This window comes from Cinclus cinclus, chromosome 15 (assembly GCF_963662255.1).
Source record: "Cinclus cinclus chromosome 15, bCinCin1.1, whole genome shotgun sequence".
Lineage (NCBI taxonomy): Eukaryota > Metazoa > Chordata > Aves > Passeriformes > Cinclidae > Cinclus > Cinclus cinclus.
In genome coordinates, this window is record NC_085060.1 from 11537126 (window position 1) to 11561610 (window position 24485).

A 24485-nucleotide genomic window follows, 5' to 3' on the forward strand; every position below is an offset into this window, starting at 1 on the left:
CCAGTAAATAAACCGTAACTTCCTCTGTGTCAGCAGCACAAACAGAAATAGCATCTGGCAGCTGCTGCTCTGCCTGTCTGCTGCCAAACCAAAGGTGCAGCTCATGACTTGCATTTTTCTGCAGAGCCTGGTACCAGCTCCTCAGAGCTGGCAGAGGCACCACCAGGCTGGCCACCCTTCTTCAGGGCATTTTTGAATTCAGCATATGTGGGACCAGAGCAGGAGTTGTACAATTATATGCCATGTGAAGAATCAGCTCTCTGCACTCCATCAGCAAATGATTTTGGATGCCAAGGTGATAGACACTATTTTAACAATCTGTTAATAAAATAGCCAGGGCTTCCTGGACTGAAGAATGACATACCCAAATGTACACGGTAGCTACAATACGCAAGGAGTTTTTGTCCCAGTGGCATTAAAATATGCTTGGATAGGTATTATAAATTTATTTTATTTAAAGCACATTACTTGAGCCAAAATATTTAAGCAAACATCCTTAAAGAGGGCAGAGACTGGGAAATCCTTACATGTCTCCAGATGTTACCCTTGCAACAATATAGACAACCAAAATGCTTAGGAATGTAGTATGTAGAAAAGTTCTCATGGATTTGACTTTTACCAATAGCAACTGCCTATTTTCAGAGGAAGTTAAAATTCACAGACTCTGCTGCATAAATATGTTGAAATGGTAGATATTTTTGTACAACACTTACCATGACAACAAAAAATATAAATATCAGCTTTTTAGGGACTGATGCAGCACATTTTGTACAATAGATGTTCCGAAATTCACTGAAGGACAAAACCTCTAGTTGTTCTAGTGCTCTTTTGTACCCTTGCTCTAGCACTTACCATTTGTGCTTTTCCAGCTGTGAAGAAACAGAAGCTCACTCTAACACAAGAACCCTCCTTTAAAGGAGAGCGGTATGGATAATTTGTGAGCAGCAGAACATTCCCACAGCTTCTCTACTTCAGAGTCCTCTTTTACAAAGGGTTATTGTGGAGTACAAGCCTTCCATAGCCAGAATTTCCATCTTGACATTTTCTTGAACACAGGCTGTTCATGAAAGACCTTTCCATCCTATATAACCTGTCATTTGTTTTAGCATGGCTCTTAATCCCTGTTCAGTAGATTGACTCCTGTGTAAGTGATAAGGTTGAGATGTAAAAGAGGGATGCAGGCATTTAACTACAAATATACACCTGTAAACCCCTTGCTTACCTTACCTAATTCAAAGGTCTTTGAACCACTTTGGCACTTGAGTTGCTATTAAAATCCCACTTACCAGGTTTTACTACTAGATAATGACAGCAGCTTTATGTTAAGAGCTCTAGTTTTGCAGTCTGCAGGACCTTGCATCAGTGGTGCCCAAGGATCCTAAGGAGCATCACTCTCTTCGGGCTGGCCTAGCACAAAGCACAGTGAGGGGGACATTCCTGACACGATGGACTCTCTGTAGAGGCATGATGCCATGCAGACAGGGAGGAAAGGCTCTGTCAACTACAGAGTGGAGGGTAAACACAACCATTTTGTCATCACCAGAGCAATCTGGGTATCTCCCTCCTGATAAAGCCAATAGTTGCTGAGATAGAAGCATCCAAAACTGGGGCTGGGAATTCCACCTTGTGAAAAAAGTAATACCTTGCTGTGGATTAGACTAGGATTTACAGGAGCAGACTTAATTAAATTGCATTTACATTGGAATGAGGAATATTTCCATTAATTGCTGAATGAGGTGAAGACAGCAATAGATCAAGAAAATCTTAATTTTCAGGAAGAAAAAAAGAAAAGGAAAGGGCCATTATTTTTGGCATATCTGCAAAATAAGCAGCAATCAGTTGAAAAACACACTGTGTTTCCTCACTGTATATCTCATACCCTTGACTTATCCTATTTCTTAAATCAATACATTACTACATCAGGTATTTTTGGTTCACTGTGGAGTGATTTAAACATGTAGGATAATTAATTTTTATTGGAGTGTTTCTTCACTGCCTTGAATTTCTCATGTTTTAATTTCTGCAGCAACACATATTAAGCGTTCCAGTTTTTAACTAGTATGTTTTTAATAGAAACCTTGCTCACCAAATACCATTCTGCAGACTCTTGCAACTCTACAGAAGACACAAATCAAACTAGTCACATGTTTTTTTTCTTTTCAATGAAATATACAGTAGTAGGGAAGACTCTTCCTACAATGTCAGACAATGTACAGCAGGGGAACTTCAATCATCCTGTTAATTAGCAGAGCAGTAATAGGTAAATTACAGAAAGAAGACAGTAAGATGAAACTAAGCAAGTCCCATCATTTCTTAAGAACAAAACAGTGAAGGACACTTCTAGTATAATCAAAAAGTTGATTATACTAGAGATTTGCCTAAAATAGGGAACAGAGTGGAAACACCAATGTGCAGCTGAGCAGTCTATAGAAAATGCATGACATTGCATCATGTACTGAGGAAATTTCAAGGCTATTTTCACTACTGCAAGCGCTTTGTAGTGAACATCCTTGTCCTTGATAAATGAGAATGATTGACACCCATACATTGCAATTCCCTAAACCTGAAGAGTTTCTGATTACGATGAAATGGGTTCACCTAATTATTTTTTCAAGTTGCAGTTTTTGATGTTTAATTTTGAAACCTATTTGAGGTGTCTTGAACTACATTAATATACTGTATTATGCCTGCATTTCTTTTTGAAGTACTTTACCGTAAAAAATGCAGACTTCTAATGATTTTTAAATTACTCCACTCTGCACATATCAATTTACAACAATTACAACATTTTGCATTTTTTAAAGCCCTTCAGTTTTAAAGAGGTTTTTTCTTCACAAGATATTGAAAGAAGAGGCTGTTGATTCATTTTTACCCTTTGTAAAATTACCACCAAACTTGCTAGGATAGCTTAACCAAAAATAGATATGCTAAATATATACCATCTCCAGATAATCATTTCAGGATGAATGTTTTTGTGACTAAGAACTGTCAGTATTCTTTTCCCAATCATAATTAGGTTGCTTCAGCAATAGAAATGGATTCAGTGGAATTATGACAAATGTCCTGGAGTAAGAGGACAGAAACTGGCCTACTTTGTCTGAATAGAGTCTAAAGAAATGAAGGCAGGACAGGATGTCAGAGGCATCAGCTCTGTCACAGATTTCTCAGTCTATAATATCTTAGGCACAGTGCTGCAATTAATTAGTGACTCAGGGCTGGATTCTCACCTGAAACACACTGGGACTTCACTGCTGGTATCACTGCAGTTATACTAATTTATACAAGGCTCTGCCCCCCTGAACAACTCTGTCATCCATTTTCTCTTGATATTTCTCTCCCTTAATCTCAAGGCTCCATGTTAAAGGTGTCAATCTGAGAGCAGAAGATGAGTTTTTTTGTTCAGTTAATGCTGCACCTTCAATTAGCCAGAGCTTCCCTTCTACCTGACAGAAGCAGTCAGTACTCACGAGTTTGATTTTCTTTTTCTGAAAAGCACTGCCTAGATGCCTCAAGGGGGGATGACTCATTAACATCAAGGCATTTTGGGTGACAGCCTATAAATAAAGCAACAAAGATCCATAGACAGTAAGCAGAGATATGACTATACTGAAGTCCTGGTGACATTAAAAGAGTGTAATATGAGTCTTCCATCCTCCTGACAGTGTCATTTATGGGTAGGATCACACCCCTACTGCACAGGTCAGCGAGATGTATGCTGAAGGCCTGCCTGATAATGGATTTTTACATACTATCATAACAGGGTTCAGCATGGTGTAAAGATGCTGAGACTCTGAAACACTCCAAGGATGACCTTTTTCAGTACAGAGGATTTTCACAAAAGACATTATATAATCTGACTTGGAACAAAGTATGAAATTTCTGTTCGCCACATCTTGTAGAGACAGGGGAAGACCAAATGAGAAATGGAACTCAAGTCTCTTGTGTATTTCTCTTGGGCACATCTACTGTCACATGGCTAAATGTCTTTGAGCACTTTGGTGTGATCTGCCAAAGGATGGCCAAACTAGGAAAAAACTAAAATTAAATGGGCAAAGTGATAAGATAACAACAAATTAATTCCATAACAGAACATGTTAATTTGTGTTGTGAGCATTATCTTGGATTTTTAACTTTCAGTGCTTTGCATCAGAGAAGCATTTGTTTTTTTTTCACAGGCTAATTATTAAAGAGATGAAATCACATTTTCTTTTTTAGCATGAGCTAAAGTCTTTCAATGCTTGATAATGACCTGTTTGCTGTATGGTTGGTGTCACTGTTGGAAACATCTTCTTGGACAATGAAGAACTGTAGCAGTGCTGGTGCTGTTTCTTTTTGTCTTGAAAGCACTTTGAGAATCAAAATGGTGAAACACAGCTTTTCTCAGAGATGTCTGTGGATCTCTGCCTGAGATCAGCTTAGCTTCCATGATGCCTGTGCCTCCCTTCAGGAAAAATGGATATAACTCCCCTTACTCCTTGCACAGTCCAAAGAATACAGCAGAAATCAGGACAGAAGACTGTTCAAGGGACAGCAAGTAAAACAACTGAAGAAATAAAGTTGTTGTAGAAGAAGACACTGAATCTCTGTGTATTTCAACATGGACTATACCACAGGTAGCAAGCAATATTTGCCCAGGGCAGTAGGAATGGAAGAATCAACTACATTATTCGAATAATGACTGCATGCTTGAGATCCTTGCAACTGGAATTATAACAGCTATGTCCCAGGTACAGCACTTGAAAGAACTCTGCCAGAATAACTCTATATGGCTTCTCTAAAAATTTCTGACACTGGTGTAATTCTGAAGCAGTGAAAGCCATAGCTTGTTTTTGACCTTCAGCATTCAGGCCAGTTGGCAAACTGGCACAACAGGCTAATCCATCTCCCTCATGGTAAATATATGCCAATCTATAACCATATAGAACAGTCAGAACACTTTAATCTTGTCTATACAGCAAACAAAAGACATAAAGAAGGTACTTTTAAAATTTCTTCTCCTGATCACATATGGCTGTAGAAAAGGCACAGTAATATTGCTGTGATTGGTGTAGCTAAAAATCTGCCAGAATCTTCCCCGGGTGAAATTCAGCTGAGACTGCCTAAAGAAGGCAGAAGAATCAGAGGTGTATTATCTGTATGTTTGTAGTTAACTGATAGGAAGAGCCTTTACAAAGATGCTCATAAGCAGCAAGACAAAGCTTAAATGAAAACTGTGTCATCTCTGGGAGAGGTAAATTGAAATCTGAGCTAACAAAGGAAAATGACTTTTCATGGAAGTTCAATATTGTCAGGTAGAAAGAGGCCAAATGTATCTGAAACAGATATCCAGCTAAGGATATTGAAAGGATGGATCTTAGCTGAACAAAAAGCCAGCCTAAGTTCTATCCTACAAGTAGTATAGGATTAGCAATACTAATTAGCAAGTGTCTGAACAACTTTCAAGCCATATTAAGCTGCTTTTATTGAGAACCAATTTAAACACAATGAAAACATATCCAGCTGCTCTGGAGTTCTGCAAGAGGATATTTTGGCCCTCAAGGGATGGCAATTGTCCGGCAATAACTTTGGAAATAGAAAGAGTATCTGGAGGTGGTGCAGTGATATTGGGTTATTCCAGTCCACAGGTCAGAGCAGAGATCAGGCTGGACCACTGGAAAGGACTTCAAATAATTTGCCAGTCTTTCACCTCACAGAAAGAAGCATTATTGCAAGACTTAGCACCTATTCAAACTAGGAGTGGAAGGTGCACTTTTTAGCAGAGGGGGCAGACATAATTGAAACAGTTTATCTAGGAAATGGTGGACTACCCTTAATTCTCAGTCTCTGGGAAGCTTCAATTTCAAAAAGCTGAACAGAAACTATGAGTGTCAAGCAAAAACCAAAGGATGATTGTAATTGTTTGGTAATGTTCTATAGAAAATCAAACAACATAAACAACATGGTCTTTTCCAGCCTCAAAAAATCCATGAATGATTTCAGAGCTAAGCTGGGCCTCCAAACACTGGCAATTCTTAAAGATATGCAGGGGTCACAGTCACCCTTCATCTGTCTTCTTCCGCCCATACTGATTCTTGTCTTTCCCCAGGGTGCCACTTTTAAAAGAAAAGTTTATCTTGTTTGAAGAGCTAGAGATGGGCAGGTAGGGGAAGGTATCATAGAGGTGGCTCATCCATCCCTCTTCAGGTTGGGCCACATTGTATCTGGAATAATATATTCAAAAACATTCCAGAACATTCCAATACATCTGGAGAGCAGGGCTCAGAGCACTACTCAACTCATGGCTGAAGTGGATGCACCAGGTTTGGGAGGCCACAAGCCCTGGCAAGCCAAGGCAGAACCCTGAATGGGGAAGGAAAAGGTGTGCTTGGTGTGCTTTGTTTAAAATAAATTGTGCAACATCGTCGGTGCCTATGCTGCTCTGTACAGGTCTATGCAGAGGGTCTGTGCAGAGTTCTTTCTGATTAAGTAATGCTACTTAGAAACACCAATTATGTGGTTGTGCTATTTTTAGCTATAGTTGAAAAGGTATATATATTGATGTGTGAAATCAATGAGTCAGCTTCAAGCTTGCATCAAATGGGGGTCTTGTTTCTTCATTATGCAAGTGGGGCTCCTGTCTTTGCTGATTGTCATCAAAACCTTTGCTATTTCTCCCTTTTTAAGTCTGCCAAGATACACTTCTCTTTTAAAAATCCAAAAATCCTTAATATAACATATCTTTGTATTTTGAAAGTATTTGGAATTTGCTGGGGAACACAGACATTTTCAGGACCAGAGTCTTCAAGGTGCTATAGAAAGGTGAACTTTCACAGCACTGAGAATGATGTGGTACAGAGATGCCAAAGTGCAAGGATTTGAGGCAGGCTGAGAGACTGCTGCTTTCTCAGTTGCAAAGCTCTGCTGTGGTCTGACTCCAAATAAACAGTCTGTGCTTTACCCATTTCATCCTCTTCATTGTACAGAACCTCGCAACTTTCTCCATTCACATGTCAAAACTCATTTATCGTGACCTTGTTACTACTCTTACGTTTCCTTACTTATTCATTTGATGCTTTCCTTACTCACTAAAATCAAGCTTTATTTCCAACATGCACAGCAATTACTGATCCTAGGAAGAATATCTCAGGCATAAATGAACATCTATACTTCAGTCTAACACTCAGTGTATTGCCAGGAGCATCCTGAATCTAGTCTAACACCTAAGAAGAAACATATATTTGAAAGGAGAAGTCTGAAGCATCTGGCCATGCTGCCTGTTGGTAGTTGTGAAAACATCCTTTGATAACTCAGGATACACTAGGGAGGAAGAGAGGTATCTTCTCTACTGATGGGGGTTAAGAGGTTTCCTTCCAAAAATGTTCAAAACAGCTTTGGAGGTTATTGATTAGCGTTTTGATTCCTTACTTAATATCTAACTGCCCCATGCAGCTGACACAACAGACCCACCCGGGACTAACATTGCTTTTTGATCTACAATAACATTGTATTAAAACAGAATTAGTTTGCAATATTTTGTGAGTAAAAAAAAAAAAAATACATAGCTAACACCTCTCCTAATTAGCTTCATTAATGAATATGTGTCTATAATACTAAGCTTCAGAGAATATTTTTAATATATAATAAAATAAAGGATAAAAATGCAAGCAACTAGGCTTTTGCTGAAAACCAATAAAAAGTCAATTCTTATCAAAGCAGGTGCCATATCTGACAGTGTCAGATTAAAATTGCATGCATTAATTTTGAGTGTAGAATGAATGCAAGGTCCTTGTAACAAACACTGAAAATTATTAGCAGATCAATATTTTGTTTCTTAAAAATTCATAATGTAGAGGAACATTTTATGAGTCCCTACTTAAAGATCACAAGCACACACTTTAAAAATCTGAGCAGAAATTTATACTGTTTCAAGTGCTCTTCTGAATGATGATTTCTAAGAAAAATTGGTGACTTGGACCACTGGCTGTATTCAACATTACTCAGCAGATCTGTCACTTGCATCTGTTCTCTACTGGGATGTGCTACTTATCATCTGAGATTCTGGCTCTGTGGGCTCTATAGGGGAAAAAGTAGTAGTACATACATTGGTAATGACATGCTCCATTACAGAGCAAAATGTGCAGAGCGCATTCATTTCAAGAAAACGAAATGTAAATGTATAAAGCACGTAGGAAATCCATTTGAACTCTTAATCTTAGGCGGATCAAACCTTGATGGTCCTCTAAGGAAGAAGAGAATTTTTATCTCAGCATGAGAGAATGATGGTCTTTTTTGTTTAAGGATTTTTTTGAAAGAGCTGTCTTACTCATCAGTCACTGTGTTTGGATTTTTTATGTATCTTCCCAGTCTCTATTGGAACTGTGGATTCTGACAGCATGAGCTCTACAGATGCTCAGCAGCTCAGGTGAGAGTCATACTTGCCTCCAGTGCATGCCAGGAGGCATCTGCCCTCTTGCAGGACTACTGTTCTCAATGTCACGCCACCAGGCAGAAAAATTCTTGCCACAGAGAAAACGCATTTCTTATCCTTGGCAACTGAAAGCCAGCTGCTGACAAGCTCATCAAGTGCCATGCCACAGTACTCACGGTTCATCCCTATCTCGTTTTTTAAAGTCCTATTAGCACAGTAACAAGAACTACTTTCTTTCACGACTCCAGCAGAAAGCAAGGCAATGTGGATAGAGTGAAGTCTCCATCGTACCTGTGGAACAGTCTGGACCCGTCCACTGTGGCTCACAGCTGCAGAGTCCCGTGTCCAGGAGGAAGGTGCCGTGTCCCGAGCACTGCTCCTGGCACACGGGCAGCGCAGACTCACAGTTCACCCCGCCCCAGCCTGTGGAGCAGTGACATTCCCCTTGCACACACACGCCGTGGCCAGAGCACATTGGATCCAGGCAGTCCTCTGCAAAGCAGGGAATATACAAGTTACAGCACAAAACTCACACCTTTACAGTTATTTACTAGTGAAATACATCGTGGATTTAGATTAATTTGATTATTTTATTGTAGAAATACCCAACTGAAACAATGTTAACAAACACAAGGCAAAAACAGTCTGTTAGCATCTGTTCAAAAGGATAAGTCAAAAACAAGAAAAAAAGCAAGCACGTAGACTGTTAGAGGCCACATGAATCTCTTGTCATGGATTTTGTCCTATTTTTAAAACACATTTTCCCAGGACAGACGTACTGGTCTAAGTTGGTGAAGTCTATGCTTCAGTAGTAGGTCTGGGAAACAGCTGGAGGAATTAATAGTTATTTCTGTAATTATGCTTTGTATTTCCATTTGGGTATTTGTGCACTGTGTTTTATTTACATCTGGGAAAAGAAAGATTTATTTTTTCACCTTCCTGTGAAAAGCTATAGCTGAAAATTTGCTACGAAAAAAAAGGTTATCCACTAAGACTAAGTAGTGAATCTCTGACTCAATGCTTTCTGTAAAATAAAATAATTCCCATACACATAAAAAATATATGCTGGGCAATTGAAGGTAATGAACAGCTTCATAAAAGTCATAATGTACTGATGAACAATTTGCAAACAAAGAACTAAATTTGTTCTCAATTTGGATTAAACTATTCCTAGTGAAAAATTCAGGAGCTCTGTGGAGGAATTTAAATCAGCTGGTTAGTGCTGTATGAGCAGCATATTCTTTCACAAAGCCCCAGCAGTGCTTTAACAAGACAGGTTTTAAGCAGGAAGCAGCCTGCCTTCCCTGGAGGCTGCAGGAAGACTGCAGAGCTGAAGGATCTGTGGGGTACAGATAGGAAACAATTAGCCTGAAGCCTATGGATGTTACATCATGCTTCAGACTGATGTTAAAGACACACTGTGAAAGTTCTGCTATGTATTTCTCAAGTATCTGCACTAGTACTGTTTTAATAATTAAACTGTAAACTTGACAAACAGTGTCCTGTGCTATGGGAAGGAAGAGATGTTTTCTGCTTCAGGAAGGGAAGGCTAAATACTTCAGACATAGAAATTAATGGCCTCCAGTTTATAGGACCTTTCAACCTAAAAATAAAGTAAAGTTTTATCTTTTGAACTGCTTTGCCACCAATTCAACATCTTATTTCAGGATTTATTTTGTATCATTTTCAGCCTTCCAGGCTTTTGCACAGCACAGTGTAATTCTCAGAGAGGGAATCAGTGTTTCTGGACAATGCACATCTTGCTAAGCATAGGACAAAAATATACAGCAATTTCCTCTCATCCTGAGACAGCTCTTTATTTTGCTGATTTTTTAAAATTAATAGAGTGACTCAATTTTAGGAATGATAATCTGGCAGGATAAATTCAAAGGACCTCCATAATAATGAATACATGCAGTTACTGGTGCTCCCTGGATAGTACATCTGTTGCTATGTCTGTTAATGGCACTGCTATAAGACTAAATCTTGCTTACATACAATAAAATAATCTCTGACAGAATTCCCTAACCATTGCACAAGTTAGGTTTTAGAATACAAACTGAACAGTCATGTCAAGGACACATTGTTACAACAGAAACCCACTGTACTTGGTTATACAAGTTTGTTTAATCCACCATATTTCTGCATTTCTACATAACTTCACATTAAAAAAAAAAATAAATAAGTTTCTCACTATAAAAATCTAATGTTTTCCCACTCTTGGTCTCAATATCTCTCTCAGTTAATTTATGTAATTTTTTCCCCCTAGCACTTTGCAGGATCTCATTATGGCAAGAAACAAAGCAACAAAAAACAGCAGTCAGCCTCTCACCAGCTACAGGCTTATTCAGCATCATGGCCTCACTGAGGAAAATCTGTATTACTTGCTTTTTCCCATTTGGGCTTTCTTGGTTTCTGAAACTACCAACAATTGACTATGTCAGAAGCATTCTTTTGATCCTCCCTTTAAAAACCATCCCAGGTATGTCAAATCTATCAAATTCATCCTGGACATTTTTCTGACTAGAGAATTCAAGCAACATAAAACGCCTCCTGTGTGTGCTACTCAAAAGAATTACTGAAAACCTCTATAGCAGGAAGCACAAAGTATGCTGTCAAGTAGCTCCAGGCTAAGGGGACTAGTAAAAAATCATCAAATCAGGGAAAGCGCGAGGAAGAGTTCTGCTTTCTGAGGCTATGCACAAGGGAAGAAAGTCAAAGCTGATGAGCTATCTCAGACATGCTGAAGGAAACAACAACTACTTCTGTTTATAGATGAAGGCAGAGACACATCAGTACCATAACCAGGAAAAATACAGTACCTTCTTGTCACAGAATTTCCCACTTTTTGTTAGCTAAGCCTTAAAGGATGCCAGTTTAGTGCCGCAAGCAAAGGCTCCCAGTAAAAATGATGTATGAGAACAGAACTACACAGTATGTTCTGGTAAACTAACCTGTTTGCTGCCCTTTTGGCTTTATACTGTCAGAAAAATCATGCAACAGAATGAAAAAGGGAAAAGCTGATTACAATTGTCTGATTGCTTTGGAGAACTGCACATCAGTTTTAAACAAAACACATCATGTTTTGTTCAAATGATCTTCTGACTGCCTTACCCTGAGCTTTTGACCAAATAAAAAGAAATAATTTTATATTTTCAAATAAATAAAATAAATAAAATTAATAAAAAATTAATAAAGTTCAAATAAAAAGTGAACTTCATGTGATCTGGACTGTTACCAAGACCCAAATATCTTTACCTTTGAAAACTTTCTATCTTAACATTACTTTCTGTGAGACAGTAAAGGTAGTTTTCAACAAAATAGTTCTGCTTCACAGAAAGCTGACTACTTCTCCCTGAGTTTTTAACTACCTTAAAGCAAGTGGAAATTAAATACAAAAATCAACCCCCCTGATTGCAGAGAAGGAAACTTCACAAACCTTCCTCACAAATCTCTCCTTTGTATCCAGGGACACAGATGCAGACACCCATGATACAGGTACCATGGCCAAAGCAGGTTGGATCAATACACTGCTCTTCTGGAACATCACACTCTGGTCCTTTCCAGCCATTTCGACACACACAGTGACCTTTCTCATATTCTCCATTTCCGCTGCACAGCACTGGACAGGAATCTGAAGAAGGCAGATTGACCTTTTTAATGTATTTACATACTTACATAGATTAATACTGATTGCATTTATCGTTCTGTAAAATTGCTTTTCCACTCCAGCTCCTCAATTCTTCATTTGGTTTAAGGTTTGTAACAGACTGAAATCTTTGAACTAGGTAGTGCAGCAGTAAGACAATGTCCTATTCTCCTCAGTTTGCCTCTCTCATATACCTTAATTTTGACCAGAAATGGTATCTTAGAAGATAAAACCAACTCTCTCCTTGATTGACCTCTGTGGAAAATTAGCAGGGATGCCTGATTTTCAGTAAGATTAACATTTCTTTCCTGTGAATTGAAGCAAGATCCTGCCTTTTTCTTTTTTCTTCTAAGACATAATATCATTGAAATTGTAGCCACTACTGATCTGTATGTAAACCAGCAAGCATTGTGGAAGTTTGCTTTTACAATCCAGTATCAATTTTGGAGCCAAGTGAGTCTTAAAAAAACAAACTCTAAATTCGAGGAGACATTGGGAAATCATGAGAACTTTTGGACATCACATGCAGTGGATAATGGATAATACTAACAGAAATATCTGAAACAGGAGTAAGCTCACTTAACATGTTTCTTGCCTTAATGCTGGAAAACCATATCTAAGCTGCTTTAGGTTCCTAATCCATACCCTATTCAAGTTAAGACCACAGTAGCATTTGATTTACTTACATTTTCTCCAAAGTGAAACTGTTTGTCACTTTTAAATAACAGAAAACATCATGCTATGCTAACACACCTATTAAAAATGTATTTTACAATTACAGACAGGATGCAAAGGTGGATGGAGGAACCTGTTAAATTTGAAAGTCAGGGAGGGAGAAGTGGTTGATCTGTGTTAACCCAAGCACAGCATAAAGAAAGTTTCCACATGTGCACTTGTACTGTATCTGACTGGAAAAAGGAATTTAATCTCATTTAATCACTTTGAATCTTCACAAGCCCAGCAGTCACACACCATAATCGTGATCCCTGTCATGCACTGTGGGTCAGTTAATATAAGATTACCTTTTGCACAATCAGGACCAAGGAATCCTGGGAAGCAGTGGCAGTGGCCTGAGATACATTCTCCATTCCCATTGCAATTAGTTGAGCAGTCATCCAGGATTTCTGTTTATTCAGGCAATTGTGCACAAAGAAAAACATAAACTGGTTGAATTTGAAATGAATGGCATCTTCACCTCACTCTGCAGGACACATCTCAACATACAAATAGGTGCAGAAGCAGTAAAAAGCCTATTTTCATTCATAGGGAGCATAAAACAAAATTCCTGTTCAAGAAGCTTACAAATATTTATTAGATTTTTTTCTTGACAGCTTTGAGATAATAGGTGCATCATTTATATTACACCAAAAAGCTTTTAAAGTAAGTGTTCATGTAAAATTTACCACCATTAAAAGCACTGCAGGAACCTTAGTATTTACTGAAAAATGTGCACCTTAAACACTTTCTTTCTTGCTGAAATAATTTGTTTGAAACCTGTTTATAGAGTAAATTGCCTTCTATTGTGTTCATTTGAACCATGTGAATTGAATCCCTTGGAGAAGGGCAGGATTTCCACTTCTACACAATCAGATAAACAAAAAATAATCTTTTGTACAATGATGAAATTCAATGTGAAAAAGAACTAAGAACTAGATTTGAAGGAAAAGAAAACCCGCCTCCAGTTCCGATCTTAAAATTGCCAAGTTTTATCACACAGCTTTGGATATTAAGCCACTTAACCTTACACATCTGAGGACAGGCTCCTATCTCTACATGGATTAGCTGGCTCCAAGTTACACATATGTTTCTTACAGGAGTGCAGTGGATGCACTGATTTATATGGCTTTTCTGTAAAGAATAGGAAGTAAATTCAAGCTAAGATGATCCTGTGTGGAGTAGGTCCCTGTCAGACCAGTTCCAGGACTGAGGAGCTCTGCAGCCCATGCAGGTGCTGGATGGCAGAGGTTCTGCAGCCAGAGAAACTGGGACTGCCAAGTGGCCACAAGAGATGTGGTGAAATGCCTCTAGCTATAGCAAAATGGGAAACTTGATGCCTTTCCCACAACATAATTGAGGAAAAAGAGGAAAACCCAGATGCTACAATTAATAAAAAGAACTGATCTAAGTGTATTTTGATCTTAATTATGGGCACTTAGATAAAGATCGGTTCTTCTTCAAAACTCCTATGGTTATTTGAATACATTCTTTTCAGGCTCTCAGTTTATACTAAAGAACTGATATTTGATATGCATCTGTTCATCAGATACCCACAACCTGTACACAGATGTCTGTTTAGAAGTTAAAAGCTCATTTTTAGAAGGATGCTTTTTTTCACAGGACTGCTGCTTGTTACTCATTTTTATATTACTATTCATTATAAACTCTTCTATTGCTCTATGTGTATGCTTGCCTGCCTTCTCTCAGTTTTCCCAGAATCACATGGCAAATAATCCCTACACTGACCTGAAATGAAGAATGAATGGTTTGAGAAGTTACTTCCCCTCAATGCAATGTCCAGTTTGAGATGCCCTTTATTTAGTTAATGGAAGTACTTGAAGCATGCCATGTTTTGCATGCAATTCACCCTCCTCAGCAAAGTCTGATCAGAAAAATCAGTAAAGGGTCAGAAAAAATAAATTTTGTACATAACTAACATGGAGCATCTTGAAATACAATCTAACAGATGCTGATGAGGGACATGGATGGTTCACAGGAGCATTTGGCAGAGATGCATCTAAGCTCTTGCTCTGTTCTCAGGGTTTCTGGTCCTGGCTGATTCCTTTGTTTCAGAGATGTCAAATATGAGTCTAGACCAAGAAGAATGCCTCAAGGAATATACATATATATATATATATATATATATATATATATATATTTCCCCCCTGTGGAAAACCCTGAAGAAACAATCAAGTTAAGATGCACAGAAAACTAGGAGAAGATATGCAGGTTATGAAAACACAATAGCTGGCAGTATTTTCAAAGGTACAACCAGTAGATTCTTGCAGCAATGTGAACAGGCTTTTTCCCAAAAATATCTTCTTGCAACCATTTTGAAGATGAAGTACAAGGATTCCTGCCAGCACTGTGGCTCACATACTTCCCTCTTTTAGAGTCTCTTCTGTTGATTGGCCACAGAAGGGATGGACAACAACTTTTTTATCGCATGCAACATGAATTAAAGTCTGGCAATTAATTTCATTTTTGGTGGGAGTGGGGGGGGAAGGGGAGGAGTAGAAGTTATGCTACTCAATGGAATATTATTTAAACCCTCCTGTATAAACCCTGCTGTCTTATAATAAAAATTAATAAGGGGTCAGGAATTTGGGTACTGGGCTGGAGTTCAGCCAGGTTTTATGGTCTTCGTAGAACATCTGCAGAGGTGCTTCATAAATTGCTTGAATCTTATTTTCTCAGATGGAATCAAATAATGGCATACTTTCTTGCAGAAATTCAATAGACCAAATATGAAATTTGACACCAGAACCAGTTATTACAACTCTATCTCAATTTCTAATTTTTTTCTTTTATGCAAGTCCTTGGGAATCTTGATATTTGGATCATACTGTCCTGCTCTGCAAGGTGTTTACCACACAGTAAAAATAGCATCCACTTGTTCTGAAGAGCAGATGGCACGTCCATTACTAGTAAAGACACCTTGCTAAACATATGGTAGAACAGGTTAACTAAAGGGTGTAGTGGTTAGTCTTGCAGCAAACCGAGACTGTCATCAGTGCAACACGTTACCTAAATTTAAATTCCAAAAAAGCCCTATGTGTGAGGACTGCTCACTCACAACACCTACACCTGCAAACACTTTGCCCACCTATATGTGTTAAAAAGGCAGGAGGAATCTCATATGCAACCAGGACACTGCCTCCTGTATTTGTCCTCTGTATTCCAAACAAAATGTGCATTTCAGTAACAACAGCATCCATCCATCAAACAACACTCACAAACAAATCCATGAGAGATTTTCCAACTTTCAACTGACTAGAATACTGGAAATAAGATCTTAAAGCCTGGATAATTTTTGTAGTATTCATGGCCCACCTAAGTAGAGAAGGCAGCTATAATCTCTTTTACTTGGAAAAAGATAACACCAGAAATCATTCAAGCACTTAAGTTATTATATAAAAATCTTAACACATTAAAACTTCACAATTAATTTGATAACATCCATCTTTAATATATGTATGTTGCTGTTTGTCTAATATTGGTTTAAACACGATGTTGCTTCAGTGAGGTTAATTAAACTAAGCTGAAATAAAACATATTTAAGAAAATACTTAAGAGGAGCTGGAATACATATTTGCAAAATCATAATCAGAATAATTATATTGTGATTGTTCTTACCAATGGCTGTAGTTAGTACAAACACTTGCTCTACTTTCTTTCCATCATTGTAGAATGCCATGTGCCAAGCTCCTTGATCCATGTACTCGATGAAACCTGTCTCTTGCAGTGAAGTTAAGATCAGGTTCCTGGGAGCTTGCTGAGGCTCCTCTGAGTTTTTTGGTTCCTGTTTAATTAACTGTTTTCCATCCATCAGTTTTACAAAATCAAACTGAAATAATAATGAGCAAAAATTAACCACCTAGCAAATACTCATGAATCTACTCTGCATGTCTCCTTCAAACATGAATAAACAGTTGAAATCTTTAGAGGAATTGCCTAAGTATTCACCAGGGTAGACAGCAATTGCATAACCCAGTCAATTTAGCTTCAGCTGACATACAAAAAGCATTATCATAGGTCAGAAATGCGGCATCAAAACTAGCAGAGCTGTTTGCTATGGCAGGGTAAAATCAGATTTGCTGCACTAGATACAGCACATTTACTCCAAAAATTACATCTCTTTAATAGGAATAATTCCAAAATTCCCAAGATGTAATGCTTGTGCTATGCAGCTATTCATCTAAAATGCCCAGAGCAGATTAAAAACCTGTTGTTCTACACCAGGTTTTTAAATCCTTGCCCCTTAATATTACTATCAGATATCAAAATCTAAATATACTTTTTCTTTATATTTAATTTTTGTAATGCAAATAAGCATATATGTTTTACAGGAAAGTTCTTAATACTGAAACAGGTAGACGCCGACAACTTTAATATCTGTTGACTTCAAAGCACCAGAGATTTCAATGAATCCCTGTTCAAGAAATACATGTATTTCTCTAGGCTTTTTAGGCATTCTGATTTTCAGTAAAGCTCACTCTCACCTCAACTGAAGATCCAACTTCAGTTAAAGTCAGTGACAGCTGAAAGTGCTTATTTCTAACATCAAAACTAGTAAAAAATTCTTGAGGTTAGAGTAGATAATCTCCAGTGGTACATTATAAACAACCTTTTCATGATTCCATGTATGTTTGTCACACTCTATGGAGTGTGATCATGCTATAAAGAACGACAAAAATTTTATTATCCATAGAAATGACGGCTTCATAGGCCAAATACATTAAGCCTAAACAAGAAAGTTGAATGTGACCAGCAATATTGCATATCACTGCTGGGCTAGGTTTTCTCTTGCAAAATCCCCATGAGTAAGCCTTCCACAATAATTTTGATCTTAGAAACCAGAGAGAGATTTTTCTTTTCTATTACCTCTCTACACTGACTGCACAATCTGTTTGTTTTAAGGTAATAATAAAAAAATTAAAGCATTTTCAAGTGAACTGGAATTTAATCCCTTGCATAGAAAGAAGATGCTGGATCTATTCAGCAGGACAGTGTGTGACTGTTCAGGCTCCCAGCCAGTCAGACCCCTGAGGTCACAGCTGCTGACCTGTCTGGTATGACGCTGTCCCTTCCTCTGAGAAAGCATAGTTTGAGGAATTGCTAGAGCTCAGTAAAAGAAAAGGATAACCAGACTGTGGTTACAGCCAGTCCCTTCCTCCCCCTCTGTCTGAAACCCTGTTGTGAACACTCCCCTCCTGTCCACTGCTGTTTGAAAATATAAGTGTGATAGAATCAGGGTCATTTCCAGTTACCTGAGTGTGAGTAGGTGGGATGTTTCTTCTGCCATAAATTCCCAGCAGAGAATCCTTTGCCAGTGAAATGTTAAATTTCAAGTACACAGGGTGATGTATGGTAATTTGGAAGCGCCAGAATAAACCAGGTGGGATGGTCTGCATAACTTGTGCTCCAATCTCCACTTCTCCTGTGTCTATGGCCCGGCCCTTCTGAAACACTAATTTTCCAGAAACAAACAAGTAGTCATTTGAGTATTTACAGTGGTTGAAGACAGAAGTTTACAAGGTATAAATCTGCCTTAGATGTATTGGAATATACAAAAACCAACTTCTAACACTGATTACTGCATTTTTTATTCAAGAAGTTGGAAAGCAAACATGTACAACAAATTTTCAGCAACAGATGTCACGGGGTATTTTTGTCATTATTTTTGCTGGAAATATTATAACACTTTACTGATTATGAAAAGGTGAAACTGCTGCTGCATAAACCACGTTCTTTGCCCATCAACTATGCAAACAAAACATGTTCAACTGCAAATACACAGAGTGAGGACAGTGGGAAATTCTTCCTCCGACACATATTTCAGACTGCTGCAGAAGGGGCACTGCAGAAGCCACACAAATGGACTCCACTGAGGATAGAAGACCCATCAAACCTGGTAGTTCAGAACCCCTGTCCAAAGCCCAGATTTCTACTAATCACCATCCCTAATGTTTTTATTATGGTAGTGTTAATCTAGTCATGAAGAAATAAAAATCATCTGTTCTGGCTTGGTCTTTCTTCATGAAAGCCTAACAGGGGCATGAGAATAGGGAGAGGCACTCTGAAGACAAAACTGGTGTAATTTCATAATGCCAAACAGTAAATTTGCAGACATCTACAATATGTAGCTTCACACATGGGTGTAAGAGCACTAAAATAGAAAGGGAAATAGAATGCATAAGGAAGACTTCACCAAGCTACAATGGAGCTGGCTTATATCACCATCTTTATGTTTTTTTACTGCCTGTCTGTGATCAGCACTGTGACATGCTGCAAACCACAGACCCTAACATTTGAGCTAATTCCATTGAAAGGTCTGTAAAACTCTATTGACATTTCCATACTCTGAACTAGAGTAAAAGCATGATAGCGTGTGGCATTAGAGGACAAGTCAAGAGAAGATTAAATTCAGCAGCCATACCCAACTATGTTACATTTCATTCCAGAACCACAATGAAAAATAACCAGGAGCAAAGTGACTGGAGCCTCATCTTTTACAATAAATGCATACAAGTATCTAATCCAACATAATGTACATGAAACGTTATAAATCACCCCTGGAAATGAATACAGCAGTAGCAAAGCTAGGGCCAGCTTTTGCCTGAGTGTGTTAATAACAAAGACCCTCAGTGGGACCTTACATAGGCTTTAACTAGCGTAGGAAGTACTTAGCATTCTTAATGAATAGAGATTTAATTTTCAAGACAGGAGCAATTCTCAGAGTACCAGATCTTCCAGCTTTACAGCTGCTTTGTGTCACCAAACCTGCAGCAAGAACGAGGGGCTAACTTATAACACCTCACCATGTAAATACATCTATTTTTAGTGTAGAAACTCGTAATCTAGTACTAAAAAAATACACCACTTAGTTTGTGAGTTAAAATATTTCCGAATTGCTACTTGGAACAATGTTCAAGGTGAGACTACTTCTGCCCAATTTGCTTCACAGAAAATATCTTGAATGTTGAGTTTTGGAAAGGGAATTAAACTCTCTCTGTTGTACAGTGAAAGTGGATCCCTTTCCACCCCAACCCATAAAAGATCCTACTTGGCTTATGTAAATTAAAGAACCTTCTCCCCTATTTCCAATACTCTAGAGATATTAAATCTTAATGATTCTTTGCAAGCAATTACCCTGGGTTAAATAAAACACTATGGTACTTTTTGATGATATTGACACATGGTAATTACTATGATTCAATTACAAGACAGTAGAGCACTAAGTAAAGAGTCAAGGATACAGTATCAGTTTTGAAGTTAAAGGCATTACTGGTCTGTGTTCAAGGTCTTTAACACAGAGTAATAACTACTTCGTGTACTCTGGAGTGAGAAGGTCTGTTTCCTTGTTGAGAAGAAAAAGTGTTATGTCTTCTTTCTGGGTAAATTCTCACTAATTGATATTATCAAATAATAGTGAATATCATATTAGTGTTGCAACACACCTTGGGAGATTTTCCACATTTGGCTGAAAATACCTTTGCTTTAGGAACAATTTAATATAAGCTTAAAAAAACCCAAATGTGCTTAGATGAATATATATCTCATCCCTTGGGAAAGAAGTGCATGCTGCTGTTCACCATGCAAACAGGAAAATACACATACTAACTATCCCTGCTAACAGGATGCAGTTGGAGAATCTCTACCTTCCAAATGCTAATTTTTCAGACAACCACAGAGCATGTCGTAGGAGTCACGTCTGAAATGCATATTTTCAAATCAACTGAGACTTTCTGCTTTCTTTACAGAAAAATACTTTAGCTTTGTTTCTTTGTTTAGTTGAACTAAACAGGTATTTGGCTGTACAAAAAAGGCACCTGAAAACACACTCCTCACAGACAATCCTTGTGTACTTTCTTGCTCTTTCTTGAAAAAGTCCAAACTAAGCTTTTAAAATTACAGCACTGCAATACACTTGTGCTCTAGTTGTAAGAAAATCTTTTGTATGACAAAGTATCATTTCATTATCTATATTCAATTCCTTGTACAGCTCCCAATCTAACCAACTAAGGTATTAATTCTCCCCTATGCTTTTGAAGCACAGTTTTCTCAGAAGTCTAAAAGAGAAGATAGATTCTTAATCACAGGTTTCTCTTGGCTTCAAGAAAGAAAAACCCTGAACAGTGTGGTGCCAATTACCTCCACAAGAAAATACCCATATGCTTATTATTACTGATCTTGAAACAATCAATTTCCTTGTATTCCCCCGGTAAATACCAGCATCAATAGGATATCTGACTTTTTAATCACATTACTACATATTAGAATGTTAACTCATAGCTGTGGGTCAGTGTGTTATAAAGTGGCTTCTTGAAGAAATCTGACTTGCTGGTTTATAAACTTGATTTTCATTAAAAGATTATTTTAATATATAGGCTTTCAAAGTCTGGAAAAGCATTCTGTGCTTCTGCATTGAGTTGGGAAAATGTGAGATCACAGTATCTGACAGCAGTTATTTATCCCTGTGAAATTACATTCAAGTTTACAGGCAAAGCATCAACTTTCTGTAGTGTCCTGCTGTAGGGAAAGGAATTGCCTGTTTCCAAGTGCTCCTTTTCATCACTTTTAGATGCTTCTAAGTGGAGAATTTGTTATGAGGACTGGGAATAAAATTACTAATATATATTAAAAGTCATGAAAAGAAAGAAAATGAACAAAGACTAGCCAGAGTCAGACTATGCATGCACTAATTCCACATGATTTTTTTTTTTTGTGTTTTCCCAAGTGTATACTCCTTGCTATGTTAAAATCTGGATTACATGCTAGCCCCACAAGGTGAAAGGGGACAAGTGAGAAAACAATGTAGGTCAGTTCATGACTGACCTCTGAAATTGCTGGATAAACCCTCAGTGGAATGGCTCTGCTATCACAGGACTCTTCTTTAGTGTTGTGGGAGAGTGTAGCTATACTAAAAACTGGGATTCCCAGGGACAAGGCAGGTGGTTTGCCTTCTTACCTACTACACTGAGTCTTTATTGACTTTCATATACTTTTCTCTGTTTCCAACCATCTAATTTTTCAAGATTTTTGATGTTTTGGATGTTTTCTCTATACACCCTTCTTTGGAAGCCAAATGCAGTGGAAAAGATTTTATTAAATCTGTAATACATTGACAAAATGATTTAATGCAGTTGAGAAGAACTATTTGAGATATTTTCCATGGTGCACCAGGACAAAAATACAAAAGTGTAATAAAACATTTTCTGCAACTAACTACAAATCCATTCTAAGGGATGAAATAATGGAAAACAACATCACTGTCTCCTCACATGTATTTTTATTTTTCATTTATCTGATATGATCTCTATCCAGTTGTGCCACACTGATTTGCAGGATTATTGATGTGCAGTGCAATCTTCATCCTGGAGGGACTAGTACAACAATGTTCTACTTTGCTGCCTATTTTCAGCCATGGATTTTACAGTGAGCACACAAAATCAGATCCCTGCTCTGCTCTAGAATTTGAAAGCTCTGGAAGTCTCCTATCACTGCAGAGCTGCCAGCACAATTTTACTTTTCTCCTAACAACTGGAAAGATTAGGTTTCATATTCCACTCCCATTCACTTTGATCTGATCTGATTCATCTACTTTTTCTGAGTACGATAAAAATAAAAAAAAAAGGAAGCCCATTTGCTTTTTATGGTCAGAAAGCATTGTCACGATGGTCAATGGGAAGCATGGGCCAGAACATGTGACTAATACTGGACCAGATGATCTAACAACATTAAATGACAGGACTTAAGAGGAAGGAATTGCACATCTCAGACAGTTCCTTCTGTTTCCCACCCTGGCTGCACAGCCCACTCTTTCCTATCCTAGCTCTGGCACTTCAAGATGTTTGGTTCAGCCACTTCCTTGGCAGAAGGTAATTAGCATTCTTTACCAAAGCCATTTCTGCTGCCATGAAGGACTGAGGGGGCTGGGCTGTGCAGGAGACAATCCCTGCGGTGGGCACAGGGACACAGCAAGCTCAGACAGAGGTGGGAGGGCAGAGCAGGGCTGTGCCCCTGGCAGCAGGAGCTGCCAGACTGGCTCAGGCGCTTTTGTGAAGCCGTGAGAGATTCCCGGCAGCTGATTCACTGTGACTGGGTCAGCCGGGATGTGACAGGATGCTGTATTTTAGCTTATGCCTTCAAGAACTGGATGCCTTGAAAAGCATTAAGATTTCTACTCTTCTGCACACTCTGACCTGTCAATACAAAGAGGCTCCCTTTGCCTGAGATTGGCTTTGGTCTGCAAGACAGACACAGCGTCAAAACCTCTGCACAAGAGGCAACGAGGCAAAAAACAATCTTCTCTCACTGTGCTACTGAACCTTCCTTTTCTGGTGTGCTGGTTGCTAATTTCAGTGAGAGTTCTGCTGAAGGAACCTATCTGGTTATGGGTTTTTATCTGTTTTAAAGAAGATAGAACCTAAACTCAAAATACTGTCAAAATGTAGAAAATACAGGATCTGAACAGCAGTAATGTTTAACTATTCACCCTCTGTCTGGCTTCTCATTTACACATACCTTTTTTTTCTGTTTTATCCGAAGCTTTTCCTCCAATTGGTGAGTAAGTAGTATCCATGGATTCTGTTCCTTTATTTCCTTTGCTAACTCCATTTTCATAGAGCTGCCCTTCCACAGGCTGTAGCTGCCAGGTTAAACCAAACAAGTGTACTGCTGCAAAAAAATGAAGACCAATTAATTGATGTCTAAACTACAGCACTTCAGTGAGACTAGGAAAAAATGCTATAACCCAGTTTCTGCAAAGTCAAGTATTACTTTATTCTGTTAGTAATAAATCAGAATTTCAAGGGGGCTAATGAGCAATTTACCATTTTACCTTAAAACTCAATGTTTAATTAGATTCTACACTTTCTTCTGGAGCTCAGCCAGGTCATGGTGATGAATTTCTGCAGCAATTAATGGGATTACTTGCATTTAAAAGGATAACAGTTGAATAAATTCAATATTGTGGGACAGATTCTAATGCTGTATCAGTGTTTACCTTCAGCTTTTGACCGTCAAAGATCTCAGAATTTGTTGACAAAAGCAATGACACCAACTAAAACTTCTCACCTTTTCAATCTTATTTGAAGTGAAACTGTGCCCACTATACTCTGAAACCCTTTTATTTTGGTTAAACAATAGTAAAAACACTGACTCCCGACTTACTCTAGAACTGCACTGCAGATAAAACGCTGGCTCTACATTAAAATATATGCAATTATTTTACAACACAAATTAAGAGAAATATAGTTGTTTATGTATGTACAAGGAAAACTACTCAACAATCATTTTAAGAAGTTATAAACTATCTTTATTGCCATACACAGGGGCTGCCTACTCTACTTTGCCTGAAGAGCCATTCATGCTTTCTGTTTTCCCTTCTTTATTTCTGATCTGAGGCCATGAAGGATGGTTGGAGAAAGACAGCAACAGAGGACCTTACTTTAGTATAACATGATAGTACTGCAGCTAGTCTAGACAATTAAATCTTAGTGAGAAGGGCAAATTATTTCAAGGAAGAGGCTGCCTTAACATGGAAGTAACTCGGAACGGAGGACTGATCACCCACTAAAATATGGATTGAGGATGACCCCCACTAAGGAGCTGAAATTGTCACATGAAGAGCAAACCCTGAGCAGCTCTTTAGCCACATGCAGCAATTTGCACTGAGTAGGATCTGCCCACACTGGGAGCCTAAAAGGC

At 38.2% G+C, this 24485-nt stretch overlaps 1 protein-coding gene across 2 annotated transcripts in view; it reads right to left on the reverse strand.

The window, feature by feature from the left end:
* Positions 1 to 24485, reverse strand: part of TENM1 (teneurin transmembrane protein 1) — a 237586-nt gene that overhangs the window by 107159 nt on the left and 105942 nt on the right. For both annotated transcript variants that reach the window (XM_062503122.1, XM_062503121.1), the window contains exons 5-10: positions 23301 to 23453; positions 18044 to 18243; positions 16410 to 16620; positions 13079 to 13180; positions 11847 to 12041; positions 8699 to 8899 (exon numbers count right to left, since the gene is read on the reverse strand). In XM_062503122.1, the coding sequence (XP_062359106.1) occupies positions 8699 to 8899; positions 11847 to 12041; positions 13079 to 13180; positions 16410 to 16620; positions 18044 to 18243; positions 23301 to 23453 (1062 nt within the window). The remainder of the gene's footprint in view (positions 1 to 8698; positions 8900 to 11846; positions 12042 to 13078; positions 13181 to 16409; positions 16621 to 18043; positions 18244 to 23300; positions 23454 to 24485) is intronic.